Raw genomic sequence first — 23,202 nt, forward strand, 5'->3', positions numbered from 1 at the left:
AGTAAAGAAGAACAATAATTTTTTTTTTTTTTAAAAAAAAAAAAAAAAAAAAAAAATTAGCTGGGTATAGTGGCAGGCACCTGTTAATCCCAGCTACTCAGGAGGTTGAGGCAGGAGAATCGCTTGAACCCGGGAGCTGAGATTGTGAGACTGCACTCTACCGCTAGTGACAGAATGAGACTGTCTCAAAAAAAAAAAAAAAAAAAAAAAAATTATAGTACTTCTTTACTAGCAATAAACAATTGCAAACAAGAATAAGAGAAACAGTACTTCTTATAGTAGTAAAAAAAAATTCTGTTTCTGACTATATGCAAAATTTATATGTTGATACTATGCAACATGTTAGGAAAGAATAAAGACCCTCATAAAATGGAACATATTCAGTGTTCATGAATTGGAAGACTCAATATCTTTGAAATGTCATTTCTTTCCAAATTGATAGCGTTAGCACAATCCAATCAAAATCTTAGAAGATTTTTGATCACTTGGTTCCCTTTTTTTTTTGAAATGGAGTCTCACTCTGTCACCCAGGCTGGAGTGCAGTGTTGTGATCTCAGCTTATTGCAACCTCCACCTCCTGGGTTCAAGTGATCCTTCTACCTCAGCCTCCTGAGTAGCTAGGATTACAGGTGTGTGCCACCATGCCCAGCTAATTATTTTTTATTTTTTTATTTTTAGTAGAGGCAGGGCTTCACCATGTTGGCCAGGCTAGTCTTGAACTCCTGACCTCAAGTGATCTCTCCACCTCAGCCTCCAAAAGTGCTGGGATTACATGTGTGAGCTATTGAGCCTGGCCTTGACAACTTGACTCTAAAATTTTTGTGTAATAATAAAGGGACTAAAGTAGCCTAAACAATTTTGCAAAGAAGAAAAAAGTTGTAAGACCCAAATTCCCTGATGTTAAGCACTACTCTAATGCTATGGTAAGCACGATAATGTGGAACTGGCAAAAGCATAGACACATAATAGCATAGTAGTTTAGAAATAAACATATATACATATGGCTCATTGGTTTTTGGCAAAGATTATGAGGCAATTCAATGCCATACATTATACTGTATACAAAAAACATCCTCCAGGTTTACACTTAAACATGAAACCTAAAAGCACAACTTACAGAGAAGCTAGTCGCAAATCTTAGTGACTTTAGGTTAGGCAAAGATTTCTTATATAGGGTCCAGTAAGCCTGAGTCATAAAAGAGAAACTTGACAAAGTACATTTTATCAAAAATTTTAAAATTTTTTTTTGAAGAGAGAAATGAAATGATAGGATGAGCCATAGACTTCGAGAAAATATTTATAAAATCCATATTTGATTGAGGACTTATATGAAAAATACATAAAGAACTCTCACAATTCAGTAATAAGAAAATAACCCCCTAAAACAAATGAGCAATTAAAAATGGGGAAAAAAATGGAAGAAGTTCTGGAAATGGATAGTAATGATAATTGGTACAACATTGTGAATGTACTCAATGCCACTAAATTGTACACCTGGAGAGAGTTAGAAACTGTAAATTTTGTGTAATATCTATTTCAACATGGAGAATGCTGCAGGATAATTTTCTGTGAATCTATAATTATTTTAACATAAAGTTAATAAAAAGAGCAAAAGATTTGCATTTACAAGGGAAAATGTAAATGGATAGCAAACAAATCCACAAGAACATGCTCATCGTCATTAGTCATTGGGGAAATACAAAGTAAAGCCACATTGAGTTACCCCCATTCACCTATTAACATGGCTTTAAAGGAGACTAAAAATTCCACATACTGGTGAGGATTGTGGAATAACAGGTAGTCATATACATGCCTGGTGGGAAAGCATACCTTTATCATACAACCTGACAATCCCATTTTTAGGGTTTTATAAAAGTGGAATGAAAACATAACAAAACTCTATATGTGATATTTTCTTGCCTTTTTTTGAGACGGAGTCTTGCTCTGTCGCCAGACTGGAGGGCAGTGGCGTGATCTCAGCTCACTGCAATCTCTGCCTCCTGGGTTCAAGCGATTCTGCTGCCTCAGCCTTCCTAATAGCTGGGACTACAGGGGCGTGCCACCACACCCAGCTAATTTTTGTATTTTTAATAGAGACGGGGTTTCACCTGTTGACTAGGCTGGTCTCTATCTCTTGACCTCATGATCTGCCCACCTCGGCCTCCCAAAGTGCTGGGATTACCGGTGTGAGCTACTGTGCCTGGCTCTTGCTGCTGCTGCTTTTATTTTATTTTATTTTTTTATTTTTTAAAAAGAGACGTGGGTCCCAGTTTGTTTCTCAGGCTGGAGTGTAGTTGGTATTCACAAGCATAATTCTGGTGCATTACAACCTCAAACTCCTGGGCTCAAGTGATCTTCCTGCATCACGCTCCTGTGTAGCCAGGACTACAGGCTTGCACCACTGTGCACAGCTTCCACACAGTGTGGAAGAACTGTGTGTGAAAGTTGTGCACACTTCCATGGCTTTGAGGCCGAATGTTGTGCAAGTGTTGAAGCAGAATGTTGAAATAGTCAGTTACTTTTTTTCTTATTTTCCCATTCATTGTCCCTTTTCTTTCATCCCCTCCCAGTTATTTAAAGTCACAGATTTCTTGCTGAAAAGTATTTAGATAAGCAAAGTGAGTTTGTTGTAGAATACAGTTAAAGGATGTCATCAGCTGATGGTGCTGGCAGTTTCTCCAGAGGCCTCAAAGAATGGTACTGGCTTGTTGATAAGAGAGTTATAGGCTCAGAAACAAAACTGTTGACAGTATAATCACCACAAATCTATTCCCAACGTGAGGAACACTCAAACAAACTAGAAAGACTGTGTGTACTCAGAATGCTAATTTATAAATTTTCTAAAAATTGGCACCTGTTGAACAGATTAGAATACTTGATTTGATGAATAAAAAGGGAGCTTGCTAAACATGGGCATGAGAATGAGAATAATTAAGGTAATTTGAGTGTCCAAGAGCCATCAGGAATAAGATTCATAACTTGATTTGCAGTGACCTGTAACAGTATGGATTTCAGTTATGTTTCACTATCCTTGGGCAGTAATGCAGCATATAATACTTCACCTTGGTGGTGACCAGCTTCTCTTGCAATAAATACTTTCATTGTTTTGGTATGTTTAAACCCTTAATTTCACATTGGTCCACAGAACTGGCATCAAATTCTCACAACATAGCTCAGGATCTGCCAAACAAAAGTTCTTATGGACTCAAAGGTATGAATATTTAATTTTTTAATTTTTAAAATTAAGAATCTTACAAATTGCTTGTAATATTTTTTATTTTTATATCAAGGCTAGCTAATAAAAATTTATCAGATTAATGTTTGTAAACTATACCCAATTGTTTGGTAATCACATTTTCAGTTTGCTAATGGAAATGTTTTATTAATTGACTTTGAAGGTGCCACAGAATTTTCATCGTTTTCCTTGTTCCTAAGTGGCCTTCTTTAACATATATTCGATAGAAGACTAACACCACGTTAAATTGAACATAAAGCATTCATCTCAAATATATTATTTTAAGCTAAAAATAAGGATTGTTGAAGTTTTTCCCTTATGTTTTGGGGTGTAGGTCTAATGTGGACCAAAGTAAAATTTTAATATTCTAAAATATGAGTAGGACCTGAGCCTCTGCCTTCTGTACTTAATGTCTGGAATTTTTTATAGTCTGTGTAGGTATGGCTAGTTCCTACAACAACGTGGCACTTGCTTCTGACGTGGGAGTTTCCCCTGTAATTTCCTGACATACCACACTATCATGTTGCATTTCTGGTTATAATTATTTCTGTTGCCCCGTTTTTCCTGCAGGCCACATAGTGTCTTGTACCTGCTTTTAAATGTACTCAGATTCTCATCCTATTATAGAAGTCCAAAGTTGTGTTGAATTATTTTCAAATTACTACTCTCAAAGTGGTTGGCCAGTCTTTGTTGTTGTTGTTATTATTATTATTACTATTTTTTGTTGAGATGGAGTCTTGCTCTGTCACCCAGGCTGGAGTACAGTGGCATAATCTTGGCTCACTGCAACCTCCGCTTCCCTGGTTCAAGTGATTTTTCTGCCTCAGCGTCCCAAGTAGCTGGGACTACAGGCGTACGCCACCACACAGGGCTAATTTTTGTATTTTTAGTAGAAACACGGTTTCACCATACTGACCAGGCTGGCTGTGATCTCCTAACCTTGTGACCTGCCTGCCTTGGTCTCCCACAGTGCTGGGATTACAGGCATGAGCCACCACACCCAGACATTTTTTTTTTTAAAGATATCTCCTGAATTGCTACGGTAGGCCATTCTTATTACATATCATTCTTTTTTTCTTTTTCCTCCCTGACACGGAGTCTTGCTCTGTCGCCAGGCTGGAGTGCAGTGGTGCAGTCTTGCCTCACTGCAACCTCCATCTCCCGGGTTCAAGTGGTCCTTTTACCTCAGCCTCCAAAGTAGCTGGGACTACAGACACGTGCCACCATGCCTGGCTAATTTTTGTATTTTTAGTAGAGATGGGGTTTCACCATTTTGGCCAGGATTGTCTCAATCGCTTGACCTTGTGATCTGCCACGCCTGGCCTCTTATTACGTATCATTCTTACTACATTCTGTTTTAATTTACTACTATTAACTGTACATATAGTGGCTGAGTTGCTCAAATTTATTTGTATTTTATTGCAATTTTTAAAATGAGAAAAAATAATGTATATTTTAAGCTTTAGAATGCTTTTAATATTTTTAATGTAGGTTTTTGTAATATTTCATTGTTTTTCTTCTCCTGGAAATTTTCCTTTATATCCCTGTGTGTTCAGATCTTTTCCAACCTCCAGGGTTTTTGCTATGCTTCATCTTTACCATCAAACATTCTTTTACCATTCTGGCTTTCATTAACTTCATCCTCCAAGTTTCCAGTGTGTTAGTGGTTTCTCACACAGAAGTAAATGTTTTCAGTTTTGAAATACCTGTATTTTACACCCAAATATTACCACAATTTACATTACATTTCACAGAGAGCTATCCCAATCTGAAATCAAGTGTATCCTGCTAAAAACATTCCATAGATAAGGACTCTCTTTCTAGGAAACAGTCATCATTTTACTTATGAGGAGGTCAGTTATTAGGCTATTTACATGATTCTAAAGAAGGTAGACATGGTTACCTGCTTTCTTTTTTCCTCACAAGCATGCCCCTCCTCCTTTTCCCTCTCCATACACAACTTTTGGAGAGAAATGGAATTCTGTGTGTCAGGTGATTAACCCTTTCTTCCTATAAAGGACCTGAAAGCATCCATAATACCCCTTTCTGGGGTTAGTTGTAGTTAATTTCTTAGTATATTTCCTTTAAAACCATTATCTATGGGGATTTTTTTTATGCATGTTATAAACAATGGCCCTCTACTTATATAAGATCTGTAGTAAGCATTTTTTGAATAGCAACTTTTCTTTGAAGTACTTAGATGTGTTACGATTATTTGTAAGAACTCTTTGAGTGCATCCTGTGTACTGATTCCAGAACTTAAAGCAGCAGACTTGATATGAGCAGGAGTGATGTTAAGCTCTGCTAGAGACCTATTAGGAAACCATGTAGTAGAGCTAATATTTTGTAAAAAGGATACTTCTCTAAATTTGATACTCGGTAATCCACCTGAAATAGGGTCCAAGGCAGATTTGCCTTAAAATGAAATTTGTTGTTTTAAAGACTGTATCATAAGAAATCAAACCATTGTTAAATGTCTACATTTGTGCTATGTCCATACTTTCTTATTCATGGCAGAATTGGTTGGATGTGACCTACAATGAAGCAAAATCCATTTGAAACACGTGATTTGAGGTTATGTAGATAGTGACTACTAGTCAAGTTGCATTTGTGAGCATTATTTCGAAGAGAAGGGGAGAAAAGAAAGAATACTGATTTTTTTTACTGAGAATTAATTAAGAATGTCATGTTTCTTGGGTTGTAAACTAAATTACTAATGAGAGGTAAATCTTTTTTCCTGCATAGTACACAAGAAGGAATCATTTGGATTCAGACTGTGTTAGACTTGTGGTATAAAATTTGATTGCTGTTGTTTACCCACAGGGGCTTGGAAGAATTCTGTGGAAGAGTGGACAACAGAAGACTGGACTGAAGATGTAAGCTTTCTTTTTTTTGAGTTGGAGTTTTGCTTTTGTTGCCTAGGCTGGAGTGCAGTGGCGTGATCTTGACTCACTGCAACCTCCACCTTTAGGTTCAAGCAATTCTCCTGCCTTAGCCTCCCAAGTAGCTGGGATTACAGGCATGTGCCATCATGCCTGGCTAATTTTTCTTTTTTTTTTAAGACGTAGTTTTGCTCTTGTTGCTCCAGCTGGAGTGCAATGGCGCTATCTCAGCTTGATGCAACCACCACGTCCCGGGTTCAAGCGATTCTCCTGCCTCAGCCTCCTGAGTAGCTGGGATTACAGGCACCCGCCACCATGACCAGCTAATTTTTGTATTTTTAGTAGATAGGGTTTCACCACGTTGGCCAGGCTGGTCTAGAACTCTTGACCTCAGATAATCTGCCCTCCTTGGGCTCCCAAAGTGCTGGGATTACAAGCATGAGCCACTGCACCCGGCCTTGTATTTTTTTTTTTTTTTTTAAAGTAGAGACACTTTTCACCATGATGGTCAGGCTGGTCTCAAATTCCTGACCTCAAGTGATCCACCCGTCTTAGTCTCCCAAAGTGCTGGGATTACAGGCATAAGATACCATGCCCGGCCAAGACCTGTCTTTCTTTCGGTGTTTGGTGGGGGCTTTCATGCTTAGAAGAAAGCCTGAGACATCCTATCTCATCTTGGCTTCTTTTCTGGCATGTATCATAGCCAGATTTTTAGAGAATTGGCTTTTTTAGCAGATGGTTCTCAGAAGGAACTTGGTGTTTTCAGATTTTTAAGAATATTTGTTTTTATGCTTAAAAATGACCAAGTATCAAGATGATATGGGAAATGGGGGTGGGGGGAAAGGTTGAGGTGTTAGGCTGGGTGCAGTGGCTCACAACTATAATCCCAGCAGTCTGAGAAGCTAAGGTAGGAGGATCATTTGAAGCCAGGAATATGAGACCTGCCTGGGTAACAAAGTGAGACAGACCCCTCTCTCTACAAAAAACAAATTAAAAATAAATTACCTCGGTTGTGGGGGTGTACATCTAGTCTCAGTTACTCGGAATGCTGAGGCAGGAGGATCTCTTGAGACCAGGAGCTCAAGGCTACGTTATCGCTCCACTGCCCTCCAGCCTGGGTGACAGAGAAAGAACCCATCTAAAAGCAAACAAACAAAATTACCAGGTGTTAAGTAGGGTTGATTTTTTTATTTCAAAGCTTATCTCTGTTTTGTTTGACCTGATAGCCAGCTGACACTGTTCCCAGATTTGTGAACTATTATTCTTTAGAATATTTTGATTAAAGGAGTATATATTTTAGGTCTTATTGACCTGAATAAGTTGCTCTGGTTCCATGCCCAACCTCTTCCTCTTTTGACTAGAAGAACTGTTTTTTAAAAAAAAAAAAATTTCTTTATTCCACAGACATTTTTGAGCATACTACACTAGCTTCTGGGTACTGTCTGTCTGTAAGTTCTGCTTTCAGCATAATAATTTTTTTTTTTTTTGAAAAAAATACGTTAAATAATAGAAAAAAGGAATAAATAACTCAATACCATATTTTATACCTCTTTTCTGTTTGACTGCCAGGTTACAGAGCTCTTGAGTTTGGTATCTGCCTGACACAGAATTTGAGCAGACATTGAGAGGGAAATAATAAATGGGTTACAAATACAGATCTTCAGAACTGTGTACAATGACCCAGACTTTGAGATTTCTATCTTTCTCTTTGTCTCCTTATGTGTTTCCATTTATGCTTATAGGACCTGCTTGGAATGGGAAACAAGAAACATGATTTCTACTTAACTTGTTTAATGACCTTAGCGTTGTTCCTTGGGTCTTACTATTCCTTCACATACAGTATTATTTGGGGTTTAAGTGGTGTTTGAACGACCCACTACCATAGATAGATTCATTTTACCTTGTAAAAAATAAGTACTTTAATTTTTTTTTTTTTTTTTTAAGAGACAGTCTTGCTCTGTTGTCCAGGCTGGAGTGTAGTGGTGCTATTATAGCTTGCTGCAGCCTCCCCAGGCTCAAGCAGTTCTCTCGTCTTGGCCTCCCAAAGTGCCAGGATTACAGGTGTAAGCCAGCATGCCTGCCTAAAATTAAGCAGTTTTTGGACTTAACTCAGAAGTTTTTTCAAACTTTGTACTTATGCTTCCTTTCTTCTTTTTTTTTTTTTTTTAGACGGAGTTTCGCTCTTGTTACCCAGGCTGGAGTGCAATGGCGCGATCTCGGCTCACCGCAACCTCCGCCTCCTGGGTTCAGGCAATTCTCCTGCCTCAGCCTCCTGAGTAGCTGGGATTACAGGCACGCGCCACCATGCCCAGCTAATTTTTGTATTTTTAGTAGAGACGGGGTTTCACCATGTTGACCAGGATGGTCTTGATCTCTTGACCTTGTGATCCACCAGCCTCGGCCTCCCAAAGTGCTGGGATTACAGGCTTGAGCCACCGCGCCCGGCCTCCTTTCTTCTTTTAGCAGGATTATATCTAGCTTGTTAGGAGTGAGCTGGGTGGCAAAGACTGAGAGTAGATATGCTCATTTAGTTGGGATTTGGGGGATATTTTCACTGCTGCCACATACTAATTGAAAGTCCTTAGTGTTGTGATGCCACCTGGCTCTCTAGCTATCTCTGACTGTGCATCATACAGGTATGATGTTTGATACCTTTAGTATCAGGGGCTGGACTTGATAAGTGGTCACTTATATCAGTGGAATGTCGGCCAATAGTGTTAAAGGGAAGTCAAAGTGAACAGTCTATGGACACCTTACCTTATTTTAAACAGAGCCATCCTACTTATAAATGTTTTGTATTAGAATTTTTGCTAAGGTTTTGTTGCAAGGTGGAGTGGGAGAAGGTTGCAGGGCTAAAAGCCTTATATCTGGTTGCCTGTCAGGATTAGCAGGCATGTTAGAAAATCAGCAAGGGATCAGAAGGCATAATTCTATGTAAATTCTAGCTGTCGACGTTTAACAAGGCATCTTTCCTTATGCCTTAGCCACAGCCTCCTATTTTTCCTCTATGTAATGAATCATGATAGCTCTCCTGTCTAAATTATTGGAGTTTTTTGTGGGTCAGATGAAGTCTTTTGATGAACACCTGGTATCAGGCAGTATATATATACTATAGAGAGACATTAATATTTTGCTGTATCAAAGTATGTAATTCTTGAAAAGAGTTAGCAGAGGGAATTTGGGCATTTTTTCTTTGGAATCATCAGTTTTTTGTTTTTTTGAGATGGAGTTTCTCATTGTCGCCTAGGCTGTAGTGCAGTGGCAGGATCTTGGCTTACTGCAGTTTCCACCTCCTGGGTTCAAGCAGTTCTGCCTCAGCCTCCCAAGTAGCTGGGATTACAGGTGTGCGACACCACATCTAGCTAATTTTTTTGTGTTTTCAGTAGAGATGGGGTTTCACCATGTTGGCTAGGATGGTCTCAATCTCCTGACCTCGTGATCCACCCACCTCAGCCTCTCAAAGTGCTGGAATTACAGGTGTGAGCCACCATACCTGGCCAGAATCATCAAAAATTTTAAATTTTTTGAGGTGATACAAAATAATGGTGATTGGTAGGGGAGTCATCTAAAATGTGAATTGTGGATTCCTTCTAGATTTCAGAACAATAACGTCACCTCCTTCCTCCTTTTTAAAAAAATTTAATTTTTTTTTATTTTAGTTTTTGAGATGGAGTCTTGCCCTGTTGCGCATGCCGGAGTGCAGTGGCTTGATCTTGGCTCACTGCAACCTCCACCTCTGGGTTCAAGTGATTCTCCCACCTCAGCCTCCCAAGTAGCTGGGGTTACAGTTGCCCACCACCACGGCTGGCCAATTTTTGTATTTTCAGTAGAGACGGGATTTTACCACGTTGGCCAGGCTGATCTGGAATTCCTGATCTCAAGTGATCCGCCTGACTTGGTTTCCCAAAGGGCTGGGATTACAGGTATGAGCCACTGTGCCCAGCTTTTTTATTTATTTTGGAGACTAGGTCTTGCGCTGTTGCTCAGCTCACTGTGGCCTCAAACTCCTGTGCTCAAGGGATCCTCTCGCCTCAGCCTACAGGTAGTTGAGATTACAGGTGCATGCCTTCGTGCTTGGCCCTTTCTTTAAAAAAAGAAAAATAGAAGGAAACCATTTAATGTTTTATATTTTACCGTATTTAGACATGTCACTGATGATAGTACGTCTCATTTACCTCAGATTTTTTTGTCCTTTTTTCTTAAATTGATTTAATTTGTAAGTTTCTTTGAGGCAAAAATGGGTTCACTTGGGACTATGAAAGTATACTACCTTGCGGCAGGCACAGTGGCTCATGCCTGTAATCCTAGCACTGTGGAAGGCTGAGGCAGGAGGGTCAGTTGAGCCCAGGAGATCAGAAGCAGCCTGGACAACACAGGGAGGCCCTGTCTCTACAAAAAATTTTAAGAATAGCTTGGTGTGATGGTGAGTGCCTATAGTCCAAGCTACTCAGGAGGTGGAGGTGAGAGGATTGCTTGAGCCTTGGAGGTTGAGTTTGCAGGTGCAGTGAGCTTCAGTGGTTATGTCACTGCAGCCTTGCTTGGTTGACAGAGTGAGGTCTGTCTCCCAAAAAAGAAAGAAGAAAAAAAAAATACCCTTCCCACACATACTCTATTTTGGAATAGGATGCAACACAGGCCCTTCTTGTTGATTTGAATCACTAATCAATTTAGCACTTTCATGTTGTTGAAGAAAATGAACACCTACAATCTCCTTCGTACACATACTGTGTCAGGCAGGAAGTCTGGGGTTTTGTTTTTTGTTTTTTGTTTTTCTTTTTTGAAATGTAGTCTTGCTCTGTCGCCAGGCTAGAGTGCAGTGGCATGATCTTGGCTCACTGCAGCCCCCACATTGAAAACATAAAAAGGACATGTATCTTTCATTAATGTCAATTGAGGTTTCAAAAAATTTATCCTGAATGTCCTAAAAGTGAGTTATAACAGTGTACATGTATCTCAAAATAATTAGGCTGAGTGAAAGAAGCCAAGAATAAAGGCTTGGATACTTTCATTATTTAATTTAAAATTCTAGAAAATGCAGCTTAATCTGTAGTGGTCAGAAAGTATGTCACTGGTTGCCTGGGGATGCAGACAAGCAGTGGGAGTGAGTGATTCCACAGGGACAGGTGAAAATTGTGGGGAAGTAAAGAATATGTTCATTGTCCTAATTGTGGTGATGGTTTCATGGGAGCCTACATATGCCAGACTTAATCAGTCATTCAGTTTGAATATTTGCCATTTATTAGATTTGTTAGAATGCAATAAAATTAATTTTTAAAAAATAATAGAATCCATGGTTTAATAAAAATGAAATTAAATTACTAGTTAATTAAATACAAAAGGTATCTGTCTTTGGTGGGGAGAAAACATCGATTATTTCACCTCTTCAAACTCTTTTTTTTTTTTTTTTTTTTCCCCCAGGCTGCAGTGCAGTTGTGTGATCCTGGCTTACTGCATCTTCAACCCCTGGGCTGAGATGATTTTCCTGCCCCAGCCTCGCAAGTAGCTGAGACAGGTGCATGCTACCATGACCAGCCAATTTTTAAAATTTTTTTCTAGAGATGAATTGTTACTCCTGGCCTTAAATAATCCTCCTGCCTCGGCTGCCCAGAGTGTTGGGCTTTCAGGTGTGAGCCACCATGCCTGGCCACCTTCTCAACTTCTTTTTGGCATTTTTGGTAGCAACGTTGATGGGTTTATTGGTATTCTCATTTTGTGTAACGGCAAATAGAGAAGTGAGTCTGGGGCTTGAGCCCTGGTTTGACTGTTTCACTATGTTGTTTACCGTCAGTCTCATCATTTTCCTGATTTGAAATCATTCCTGTAGGCCTTTCCATCTAAAATTATCTTCACTTGCAGCCAGGCGCCATGCCTTAAATTTGTAATCCCAACAATTTTGGAGGCTGAGGTAGGTGCATCATTTGAGTCCAGGAATTGGAGATTATCCTGGGCAACATGCAAAGCCCTGTCTCTACTGAAAATGCAAAAATTAGCCCGGTGTGGTGGTGCGTGCTGGTGTGCGCCTGAAGTCCTAGCTACTCAGGAGGCTGAAGTAGGAGGATCATTTTAGCCCAGGAGGCAGAGATTGCAGCGAGCTGAGATCACATCACTGCACTCCTTCCTGGATGACATGACCAGACCCTGTCTCAAAAAAAAAAAAAAATTACATTCACTTGAAAATTACTTGTCATGGTCACTTGTATATTTCATTTTCTTTAAAATAGCTGTTAGGAGAAGAGAGTGCTACTGATGACTACAAATGATCAGGGAGTCAGTGTCTTAGGTTTAATAGCATATAGAATAAGACTAAATTTTTCAACTTTCCATACAGCTTTCTGAAACAAAGGTCTTCACTGCCTCATCTGCTCCAGCAGAGAATCACATCTCACCTGGACAAAGGTAAATACTTTTTGCCATCTTATATTTGTTATTCAAAGCATTACTGAAATCTTTTGCCTCAGGAAAATTATTTTCATTTTTGGGTCTCTATTTTTTCCCTTTTTATCCAAGGCTAACCTTTATTTTACTGCTACTTGGTAATCTGACAGAGCTTGAACCATTTCCTAATTGGTGTATCTACTGATGAATTAAAACAGTAGTTACTTTTGTGATTTGTTAGCAGTTGTTGCAGAGATCATGTTAAACTAACGGTTGTTCTTTTCACTTTTGTAGACCATTTTTTTTTTTTGGACAGAATTCACTTAATACCTTATATCCTTTGGTTTCTTTGTGTGCCATTTATTTAGATCTTCTGAAACTAATACAGATTTCTTATTTGGGTTCTACTAGTTTTACTCTACTAGGTTACAGAAAAGGAAGGAACTTTTCGGATAACAACAACATTCTTAGAATGTGCACTGAACCGAATGACTTAAGAGCATTTATTTATGTTCTAGTTTTCACACTGACTCTAAACACCTTTGAAAATGGTTTCAGGCTGGGCATGGTGGCTCACGCCTGTAATCCCAGCACTCTGGGAGGCCGAGGTGAGCAGATCATGAGGTCAAGAGGTCGAGACCATCCTGGCCAACATAGTGAAACCCTGTTTTTACTAAAAATACAAAAATTAGCTGGGCGTGGTGGCGTGTGCCTGTAGTCCCTGCTACTCTGGAGGGTGAGGCAGGAGAATTGCTTGAACCTGGGAGGTGGAGGTTGCAGTGAGCAGAGATCATGCCACAGCACTCCAGCCTGGTGCCTGGCGACAGAGTCAGACTCTGTGTCAAAAAAAAGAAAAGAAAATGGTTTCAAAGTGTAGTGGTCTGGAAAGATAAAAGCGTGGATACATATGATAACTTAGAAATGAAGGCAGTTTTGAACCTGACATGATCAATCTCATGCTAAATGAGATGGTGATGAGATTTCATTGTAGGGAAATAAAAATGATTAATGGTTATGTCTTGAATATTGTTTTGAGATTGTATAGAATTTCCTGTTAAATGCACATACTTTCTATATTGTATTTAGGATTCAGTGAATGTACTGGGATCATTGTCATGAAATTCAGCTTAGCTATTGGAATAGTCTATAAGGGTGAGGAACTCAGGCCCAGGAACTTTGCCCTGTATCAGGAATGAGTCTTGAATTGTCCCAGAATCTGCCTGTCGCATTGGCATGGTGAGAATATCAGTTAGGAGAACTGATAGAAACTGGTCTTTGAAAGGATTTACTGGCATTCATTACCAGGTTAGGTAATGTGGTGTATGTGGCAGGTCCTACTACACTAGGTAAGTTTAGAGAAGAGTTGGTATAGGAAGTTTGTAGCTCATTCTTGTTAGGTAGTCCTAACTGGAATATCTGTCTTTCTGGGGGTGTTTTAAGAGTTCTGGTTAACAGTATATTTGTTATTATACTGTGCATTTATTCCTGAATATTTTAAAGATAAAATTATATGGGGGTGTGTATGTCTGTGTGTATGTATACACACTTAAATATATCATGGGATGGAATGTAAAAATTTAAGATAAATGTGAAACTTGGCTGGGCAGGGTGGCTCATGCCTGTAATCCCATTGCTTTGGGAGGCCAAGGCAGGTGGATCACTTGAGGTCAGGAGTTCGAGACCAGCCTGGCCAACATGGTGAAACCCTGTCTTTACTAAAAATACAAAAAGTTAGCTGGGTGTGGTGGCATATGCCTATAATATAATCCCAGCTACTCTGGAGGCTGAGGCACAAGAATCGCTTAAGCCTGGGAGGCAGAGATTGCAGTGAGCCAGGATCACGCTGCTGCACTCCAGCCTTGACAACAAAGTGAGACACTGTCTCAGAAAAAAAAAGTGAAACTTACTGAATTGTCTACTGCAGCTGAGGTCTTTATTCCCTAAAAATATGGGTCTATTAGGAACTCTGGTTTTAAGTAATAAATGGGTAAAATATTCTAGGTGAAATGAGCCAAACTTCAGAAAATTGTTTAATTTTACTTTATTGCGCCAGGTTTTCAAATCAGTCCTTAATATGTTAGTTATTACTGGGAAAATTTCTCAGTACACCTTTAGATTCTTTTCTCTGAAAAGCCCTGCTTCAGTCTCTGTGGCTTTGTATGCTTTTTTGGATGGATGACGTCCTCCTTTTGCCCCCTTAAATCCCATTTTCCAAAGGTTCTCCTCATTTGACTTTTAATGTAAATTCACTATATATTGATTGACTTCTCAAATTCATTTGTTTAAGATTTGCTTATGACTGGTTCCTCATTGCTTTTTGTCTGCTTAGCATTGATCTGGTAGCCTTGCTCCAGAAGCCTGTTCCTCACAGTCAAGCTTCAGAAGCCAACTCCTTTGAAACTTCCCAACAGCAGGGCTTTGGCCAAGCCCTTGTCTTCACAAACTCGCAACACAACAATCAGATGGCACCAGGGACTGGCAGCTCCACTGCTGTCAACACCTATTCTCCTCAGAGCCTGGTAACTTCACTTTTATTTCAGTATGGAATTTTAAGAAATGTGCCCATTAGCAAATATATTCTAGCATATGACACATGCCTCATAATTACTTTCTTAATGTAAAAATTTCTATGTAAGGCTGGGCATGGTGGCTCATGCCTGTAATCCCAGCACTTTGGGAGGTTGATGCATGAGAATTGCTTGAACCCAGGAGTTTGAAACCAGCCTGGGCAACAAAGCAAGACTCTATCTCTACATAGAAACAAACAAAAATTAGCTGAGATTAGCTGAGTGTGGTGTTGTGTTCCTGTAGTCCCAGTTACTTGGGAGGTTGAGGTTGGAGGATCACTTGAGCCCAGGAGTTTGAGGCTGCAGTGAGCCATGTCATGCCACTGTACTCCAGTCTGGGCAACAGAGCGAGACCCTGTCTCTAAAACAAACAACAAAAAATTCTACAGTAGATCTCAGTCCCAAAAGCAATGAGGTAATTTCCAAGCACATATCTGATGATTCCGTGTGGAATTCAACTACCTGAGTTTCCTGAACAAAGATAAAATTTTTTTTTATGGTTCGTGGAATTCTTTCAACTGATGATCACTCTTGAGATCTAAAGCACCCCTTTCTTCTGAATGATGTTTTCCTTGGATTTTGTCTCTATAGTTAATATATTCATTTTCTCACTTGTTTTCCAATTTACTTAAATGCAAAAGTTTATCAGAATTGATTTGCTGTAAAATCATGTAAAAACAGTTCTAAGTCTGCCTAGGAGCTTATATTTTTTGCTTTTTTTTTCATTCGTAAAATAGGCTACATTTTCTTAAAATTCTAAATGATGTAACAGAGGCCCTTATAGTTTGGATGTGATTTTATTGAAACAGTGTCATTTAGTGCTGTATGACCCTGACTTCCAATGTGAGTTAAGCTCCCATCAGAAGGAACTTCAGGAACTGTTAATGAAGGCTTTGGAGATGGCCTTATGGAAGTATAAGCTTAGATCATAGCTTGTGAAAGAATGTCGCTTTAGAATGGTGAACTGAAGTTCCTACCCGACTATAGGAAGTTCTGAGCTGGCAAAGGGAAGTTGGAAAGGTCTATGGACACAGAACTACAGCTTTCACTAGGGGTAATTATTTTAGTTTGTTGCTGTGTTTTTCCTGAAATGTATTGTTGAGAAACAGAATTTACTCCCCTGTCTGAGTCAAGTCACTTGTACCCTGATAAAACTGAAAATTGAATATTGAAACTTTTCAATACTATGTTCTCCTCTGTGTAGCCATATCATGTGTTGGGTTTAGAGACTTGGTGTTTTTAGTATCATTGATATATGAGGGGTGTCAGTGCTTGAAGTAGGACAGCCTAAGGCTTCTCTATTTTGAGAAGGCCCAATAACCCTGATTTTTAATTGAAGCACCGTTGTCATTTCTTCCTCTGCCCTTCCCTCTGCTACTGGTATAATTCTGTAATGCCCTTCCTGACTTGCTGAAATCTATGCCTGCCTACTGAGTTGATAAAGCATTTGAGTTTTTAGTGATCTTAAGATATGTTGCTTTATGTCGTGACCAGCATGAGAATCACCAACATGAGAAAGCAGAATAAGAATTGTTTGTGTGGCACTGTATTAGAACAGTAGTTCTCAACACTGCCGCGCTTTAAAAATCACTGGGGGCCGGGCGCAGTGGCTGACACCTATAATCCCAGCACTTTGGGAGGCGGAGGTGGGTGGATCACCTGAGGTCAGGAGTGTGAGACCTGCCTGACCAACATGGTGAAACCCCATCTCTACTAAAAAGAAGACAAAAATTAGCCAGGCGTGGTGGCAGGCGCCTGTAATCTCAGCTACTTGGGAGTCTGAGGCAGGAGAATCGCTTGAACCTGGGCAGCGGAGGTTGCAGTTAGCTGTAATCACATCATTGTGCTCTAGCCTGGGCAACAATAGAGAAACTGTCTCAAAAAGAAAAAAAAAAAAAAATCACTGGGGAGGCCAGGCATGGTGGCTCATGCCTGTAATCCCAGCACTTTGGGAGGCTGAGGCAGGAGAATTGTGAGATGCCAGGAATTTCGGACCAGCCCAGCAACATAGCAAGACCTCATCTCGCTGAATTAAAGTCAACTGGCATCTTGGCACATGCCTGTAATCCTAGCTACTGTAGTCCCAGCTGCTCGGGAGGCTGGCGCTGGAGGATCACTTGAGCCCAGGAGGTTGTTCTGTGGCCCTCCAGCCTGGGTTGATAGCAAGATCTTGTCTCTAAATAATAATTAATAATAAAATAAAATCAGTGGGGAACCTAGTAAATGACAGCAACAGAAGTAATAATGATATTTCCTGAGTCTCTAAGACAAAACGTGTCCTCATCTTTGGGATTGGGATTGGGATTGGTATTGGGATTTGGGTGCTCTGTGTGTGTGTGTGTGTGTGTGAGAGAGAGAGAGAGACGGAGTCTTGCTTGTGTGTGTATGTGTATGTGACGAAGTCTTGCCATGGAGTCTTGCGTGTGTGTGTGTGTGTGTGTGTGTGTGTGTGTGTGTGTGTGACGGAGTCTTGTTCTATCACCCAGACTGGAGTGCAGTGGCGTGATCTCGGCCACTGCAACCTCTGCCTTCTAGGTTCAAGCAATTCTCCTGTCTCAGCCTCCTGAGTAGCTGGGGTTACAGGCATGTGCTACTGTGCCTGGCAGATTTTTGTGTTTTTGGTAGAGACACGGTTTCACTATGTTGTCCAGGCTTGTCTCTAACTCCTGACCTCAGGTGATCTACCCACCTCAGCCTCCCAAAGTGATGGGATTACAGGCGTGAGCCACTGCGCCCGGCCTGACCTGTATTTGATCCTGCAGGGTCATCTCCAGCTGATCTCTTCTTTGAACATCTTGTCATTATTAAAGATGAAGGCTGTGGTTCACAGATTGGGAAAATAGTGTGTGTGTGTTGGTCATGCATATCTTTGTCATTTACTTCTTGGCATTTCTCTTTAGTTTTTAAAATAATAACATTTAATTGTCAACTTATGACATCACTTTTAAAAAAACTGATTTCTTCAAATTCATAAGAAATACTTCTCTTCCCTTTAACTTCTTATGTCAGAATGAGGAAGGATAGCTGTATTTAATTAGCTTTTATGGCACAGGAATATTTTCATGTAGTATTTTCTAAGTTATATTTTAGTAATTCACATGTTTCAGATTATAGATTTTAACATGCTTATGAAAATACTTGATGTGTTTTAAAGCTTCGGGTAAAAATTCTGTATTGCTGAGGATTTGTTCTTTTATCCCCCTTTTAAAGTCATCCGTCCTTGGCTCAGGATTTGGAGAGCTTGCACCACCAAAAATGGCAAACATCACAAGCTCCCAGATTTTGGACCAGATGAAAGCTCCAAGTTTGGGCCAGTTTACCACCACCCCAAGTACACAGCAGAATAGTGCAAGTCACCCTGCAACTACTACTTCTTGGGACCTCAAGCCCCCAACATCCCAGCCCTCAGTCCTCAGTCATTTTGGTAAGTATACATTGTGGGTTTGCCCCAACTGAGAACGTGCCAAGCTTTGACAGAGTGTGTTGACTTGTTTTATTTATTTATTTATTTTTTGAGACGGAGTTTCGCTCTTGTTACCCAGGCTGGAGTGCAATGGCGCGATCTCGGCTCACCGCAACCTCCGCCTCCTGGGTTCAGGCAATTCTCCTGCCTCAACAACCTGAGTAGCTGGGATTACAGGGATGCACCACCATGCCCAGCTAATGTTTTGTATTTTTAGTAGAGATGGGGTTTCACCATGTTGACCAGGATGGTCTTGATCTCTTGACCTCGTGCTCCACCTGCCTCGGCCTCCCAAAGTGCTGGGATTACAGACTTGAGCCACCGTGCCCGGCGACTTGTGAATACTAATGTGGAACTTGTCCAGAGTTGTTTCTTTTTAGTAGAACTCTTGCAGTTTCTAAGTTAAATCAGTCTTCCTTTGTTGTACAGTACCTGCACTGTTGTTGTTCTTGATAGTGTCATTATCAGTAGTAGTGGTAATGATGGTAAGTATGTGCCTTGAAGAATAAAAGCATGCAAATATGAGCGTGTAACACTTTGTGTAAATGCATGGACAGAGTTTTCTGAGCTCTGTTAGAATAGGGTGACGATAAAATGTGGAATGTGGAAAACATTTTAAGACATTTTTTTTTTTTGAGATGGGGGTCTTCCTGCGCTGCCCAGGCTGATCTCCGCCTTTTGGCCTCAAGCAGTCTTTTCATCTCAGCCTCCTGAGTAGCTGGGATTACAGATGTGCACCACTATATCCAGCCTAGAAAATATTTTACTTTATTATTGTTTTTTGAGTCAGGATCTTGCTCTCTTGCTCAGGCTGGAAAACAGTGGTGTAGTAACATATCACTGCAACCTTGACCTCCCAGGCTCAGTTGATCCACCCACCTCAGCCTCTCTAGTAGCTGGGACTGCAGGCACGTGCCACCTCTCCTGGCTAATTTTTTTGTATTTTTTTGTGTGACAGGGTTTTGCCATGTTGCCCAGGCTGGTCTGGAACTCCTGGACTCAGGCAATCCACCCACCTCGGCCACCAAAAGTGCTGAGATTACAGGTGTGAGCCACCATGCCCAGCCTGGACAGTTTTTTAAATCACACACACTCATGCTTTCTCATTCTAACATTTCCAAGTATCCACTATGATTTTGTCAAGCTTTATGTTCCGTGGTTTGTATTGTAAAGGTCCCATGTATAAAATGAATGTTTTCTAAACTAAACTTCCACAGAAATTGTGACATTAAGCCATGATTCCCCATCAGCACTCACATGCCACACTGTGTTAAGGAATAGCAGGGAATTTCATTAATTATGGAGCTGGCCATGTGGGCTGGTTTATGGTTAGGGCATATAGAGACACAGGGACGTGTATTTCTCTGCTATGTGAAATGGCTTACTGTGTTTGAAGTACCTGAAACCACTTCTGGGTTTGAAGTGATGTCTAGTCTACCAAGGGAAATCATTAGAAACTCAGTGCCCAAACTTTTTACTGGGGTAAGAAATGTAGGCACCCTGTGCCTAACACGTTGCAAAATTACAGTTTCCTAGAAGGAAAGCAGGTGTTGAGCATCAACCACATTGTTTATACAGACATTCTTAACACAGTGAGCCACTCTAATAGTTAGTATGTTGGCACCCTTTACCAAGCATGTACCGGTAGTCCAAGTTTTCACACATCCACCAGGGTATGGTCATCAGGCAGGCCTTTTTGAGAGCAGTTGTAGGTCTTCTATATTAACTTTTTCTGCAGACATAACTAATGAGTGATAGGACTTTTTTATTTTTTTTGAGATGGAGTCTTGCTCTTATTGCCCAGGCTGGAGTGCAGTGGTATGATCTCAGCTCACTGCAACCTCTGCCTCCCAGGTTCAAGCGATTCTCCTACCTCAGCCTCCCAAGCAGCTGGGATTACAGGCATGCACCACCACACCCGGCCAATTTTTGTATTTTTAGTAGAGACGGGGTTTCACCATGTTGGTCAGATTGGTCTTGAACTCTCAACCTCAGGTGATCTGCCTGCCTCGGCCTCCCAAAGTCCTGAGATTACAGGCATGAGCCACTGTGCCCGGCTGTGATAGGACTTTTTAGATAGAAGCTTGCTATTCCCATATTCTTTTTTTTTTTTTGGAGACAGAGTTTCGCTCTTGTTACCCAGGCTGGAGTGCAATGGCGCGATCTTGGCTCACTGCAACCTCCGCCTCCTGGGTTCGAGCAATTCTCCTGCCTCAGCCTCCTGAGTAGCTGGGATTACAGGCATGCGCCACCATGCCCAGCTAATGTTTTGTAGTTTTAGTAGAGACGGAGTTTCACCATGTTGACCAGGATGGTCTCGATCTCTTGACCTCGTGATCCACCCGCCTCGGCCTCCCAAAGTGCTGGGATTACAAGCGTGAGCCACCATGCCCGGCCTATATTCCCATATTCTTTATAAAGCCTATGTGTTTGGTGGATGCCTATAATATCAAGTTCAAAAGTGGATGCATCTAAACCAGATCTGCCATTTGTTTTTTAAAAATTAATTTCAATTGAAACTCAGCCAGCTGGGCAACAATGGCTCATGTCTGTAATCTCAGCACTTGGGAAGGCAGACGGAGGAGGATTACTTGAGCCCAGGAGTTCAAGACCAGCCTGGGCAACATGGCGGGACACAAAAGCTAAAATATTAGGTTGTTGTACTATCGGGCCCCATAGAGAAAAAGATTGCCAACTTCTGTCCTATATGGTAGAGCTGGCTTTTCAAATTAGTAGTGAAATGGTTTATTAAAACTGGATATCTGAATGAAGTTGGATCTCTATACCAAAATGCCAGTGGGTCAAACAGTTAAACATAAGCAGTGAATCTACAACTGTAATAGAGAAAACTTAGGAGAATTTTTTGGTGTTCTCTGTGAGGGAGACCTTTCTGGTATGGTAGAAAACACCAAATTAGAAGGGAGACAAACAGTGAAAAAAATATTCAAAATTTGTGTCATAGACAAAAAGAGTTAATTTCCTTAATAAAAAAGTAACTAAAAATAAAGCAGATCAACAAACAGGTTAAAAAATGGCTCAAGAGGTACAAACAGAGTCTATAAGTAAAGAACACTTAAGAATATGAAATGACGGTAAGCACATTTAATGTCATTTTAGTTTGCATTTTTTAAAATACCATTTTCCAACAGTTAAACTAGGAAATTCAAGAGTATTTGGTATTAGAGTGTGTTAAAAAGGATGTGTCTCATCTGTGGACAGTAATTTTATAATATTTATCAAAAATCAAAATACATTTACCCTGTGTAGGAGCAACCTTATCCTAGCAGTTGATCCTACAGGTATACTTGTATGTAAACAAAATATCTTACATACAAATATATTCATTACTGCATTGTTTTTAATAGCAAAATAGTTGACCTAAAAGTCCATTAAGATAGTACTGGTTTTATAAAATGATACCTATTGTATACTGGATTTCTATGTAGTCATCAAAATGAATATGAAGTGGCTCTTTGCACATTAATGTGAGACATTCAATAGAAATTAAATGATTTGTGAGAAAGTAAGGTATATAGTGTGTGTGTATATATATGTCTGTCTGTATATGTTGTGATATAGGATCTCTGAAAGAGATATTTGGGAAAACCGGGTACAGTGTTTGCCTTTATGGAGCAAGTATGGGAGGATGGTGTGGAAGGGAGACTTATATTCATCACACTTATTATTGTATCTTTTGGATTTGGTAACATCATATATATTTATCAGTCCAAAAACTTAATAATTTTTTTTTTTTTAATTTTTGAATGAGACAGGGTCTTGCTTTGTCACCCAGGCTGGAATGCAGTGGAGCAGTCATAGCTCACTGCAGCCCTGTACTCCTGGGCTGAAGCAGTTCTCCCACCTCAGCCTCCCAGAGTGCTGGCATTATAGGCATGAGCAACTGTGCCTGCTCAAATTTTTAAAAGTTATATAGAAAATATATAAAATAATTAAAGTATGGCTCTCTGTTAGTTAATACTCAGGTGTGTATAGCACCTCAATATTGTTCTCACAAGCTCATCACCCCCTAGGCTAAATATAAACCACATCTCTCTGCATAGGAAACAAGCCACATACCTATTTGGGAACCTTTTCCCATTTATCTTAAATGAGGTATTACACATAGTATGTGTAAAACCTAAGAAATTCATCTGGAAGATGATTTGGAGAAATTGGTGGTAATGGAACGCTTCACGATAAGTAACAATTGAAGAGGGAGTCCGAAGCCATTGTGCCTCATAAATTGCTGCTTACTTTTTTTTAGACTTCAAATCTCAACCTGAGCCATCCCCAGTTCTTAGCCAGTTAAGCCAGCGACAGCAGCACCAGAGCCAGGCAGTCACTGTTCCTCCTCCTGGTTTGGAGTCCTTTACATCCCAGGCAAAACGTCGAGAATCAACGCCTGGAGACAGTCCCTCCACTGTGAACAAGCTTTTGCAGCTTCCCAGCATGACCATCGAAAATATCTCTGTGTCTGCCCACCAGCCACAGCCCAAACACATCAAACTTGCTAAGCGGCGGATACCCCCAGCTTCTAAGGTGGGCATTTCATCATGAAGTCACAGTCCTAAAGGTGGAGTTATTTTTACATTCAGCTCAAGTAGTGGGATACTAAGTTTTGGAAACTGGGATGCAGTGTTTTTCAAGCATGTAGTTTATTGATTGCATTATGAGGATATT

General features: G+C 40.3%; 1 protein-coding gene and 1 non-coding gene across 8 annotated transcripts in view; both read left to right on the plus strand.

Annotated features, from left to right (window-relative positions):
* UBAP2 (ubiquitin associated protein 2) overlaps nucleotides 1-23,202 on the plus strand; it is a 133,207-nt gene that overhangs the window by 84,016 nt on the left and 25,989 nt on the right. For all 7 annotated transcript variants that reach the window (XM_032299943.1, XM_032299946.1, XM_032299941.1 and 4 more), the window contains 6 exons: nucleotides 3,146-3,211; nucleotides 6,059-6,111; nucleotides 12,446-12,513; nucleotides 14,822-15,011; nucleotides 18,270-18,483; nucleotides 22,787-23,061. In XM_032299943.1, the coding sequence (XP_032155834.1) occupies nucleotides 3,146-3,211; nucleotides 6,059-6,111; nucleotides 12,446-12,513; nucleotides 14,822-15,011; nucleotides 18,270-18,483; nucleotides 22,787-23,061 (866 nt within the window). The remainder of the gene's footprint in view (nucleotides 1-3,145; nucleotides 3,212-6,058; nucleotides 6,112-12,445; nucleotides 12,514-14,821; nucleotides 15,012-18,269; nucleotides 18,484-22,786; nucleotides 23,062-23,202) is intronic.
* LOC116566199 lies at nucleotides 15,458-15,536 on the plus strand. The gene has a single exon (XR_004275794.1). It is a non-coding gene; the product is annotated as a small nucleolar RNA SNORD121A (small nucleolar RNA).

This window comes from Sapajus apella, unplaced genomic scaffold (genome assembly GCF_009761245.1).
Source record: "Sapajus apella isolate SASKATOON/1434 unplaced genomic scaffold, GSC_monkey_1.0 scaffold42, whole genome shotgun sequence".
Taxonomy (NCBI): Eukaryota; Metazoa; Chordata; class Mammalia; order Primates; family Cebidae; genus Sapajus; species Sapajus apella.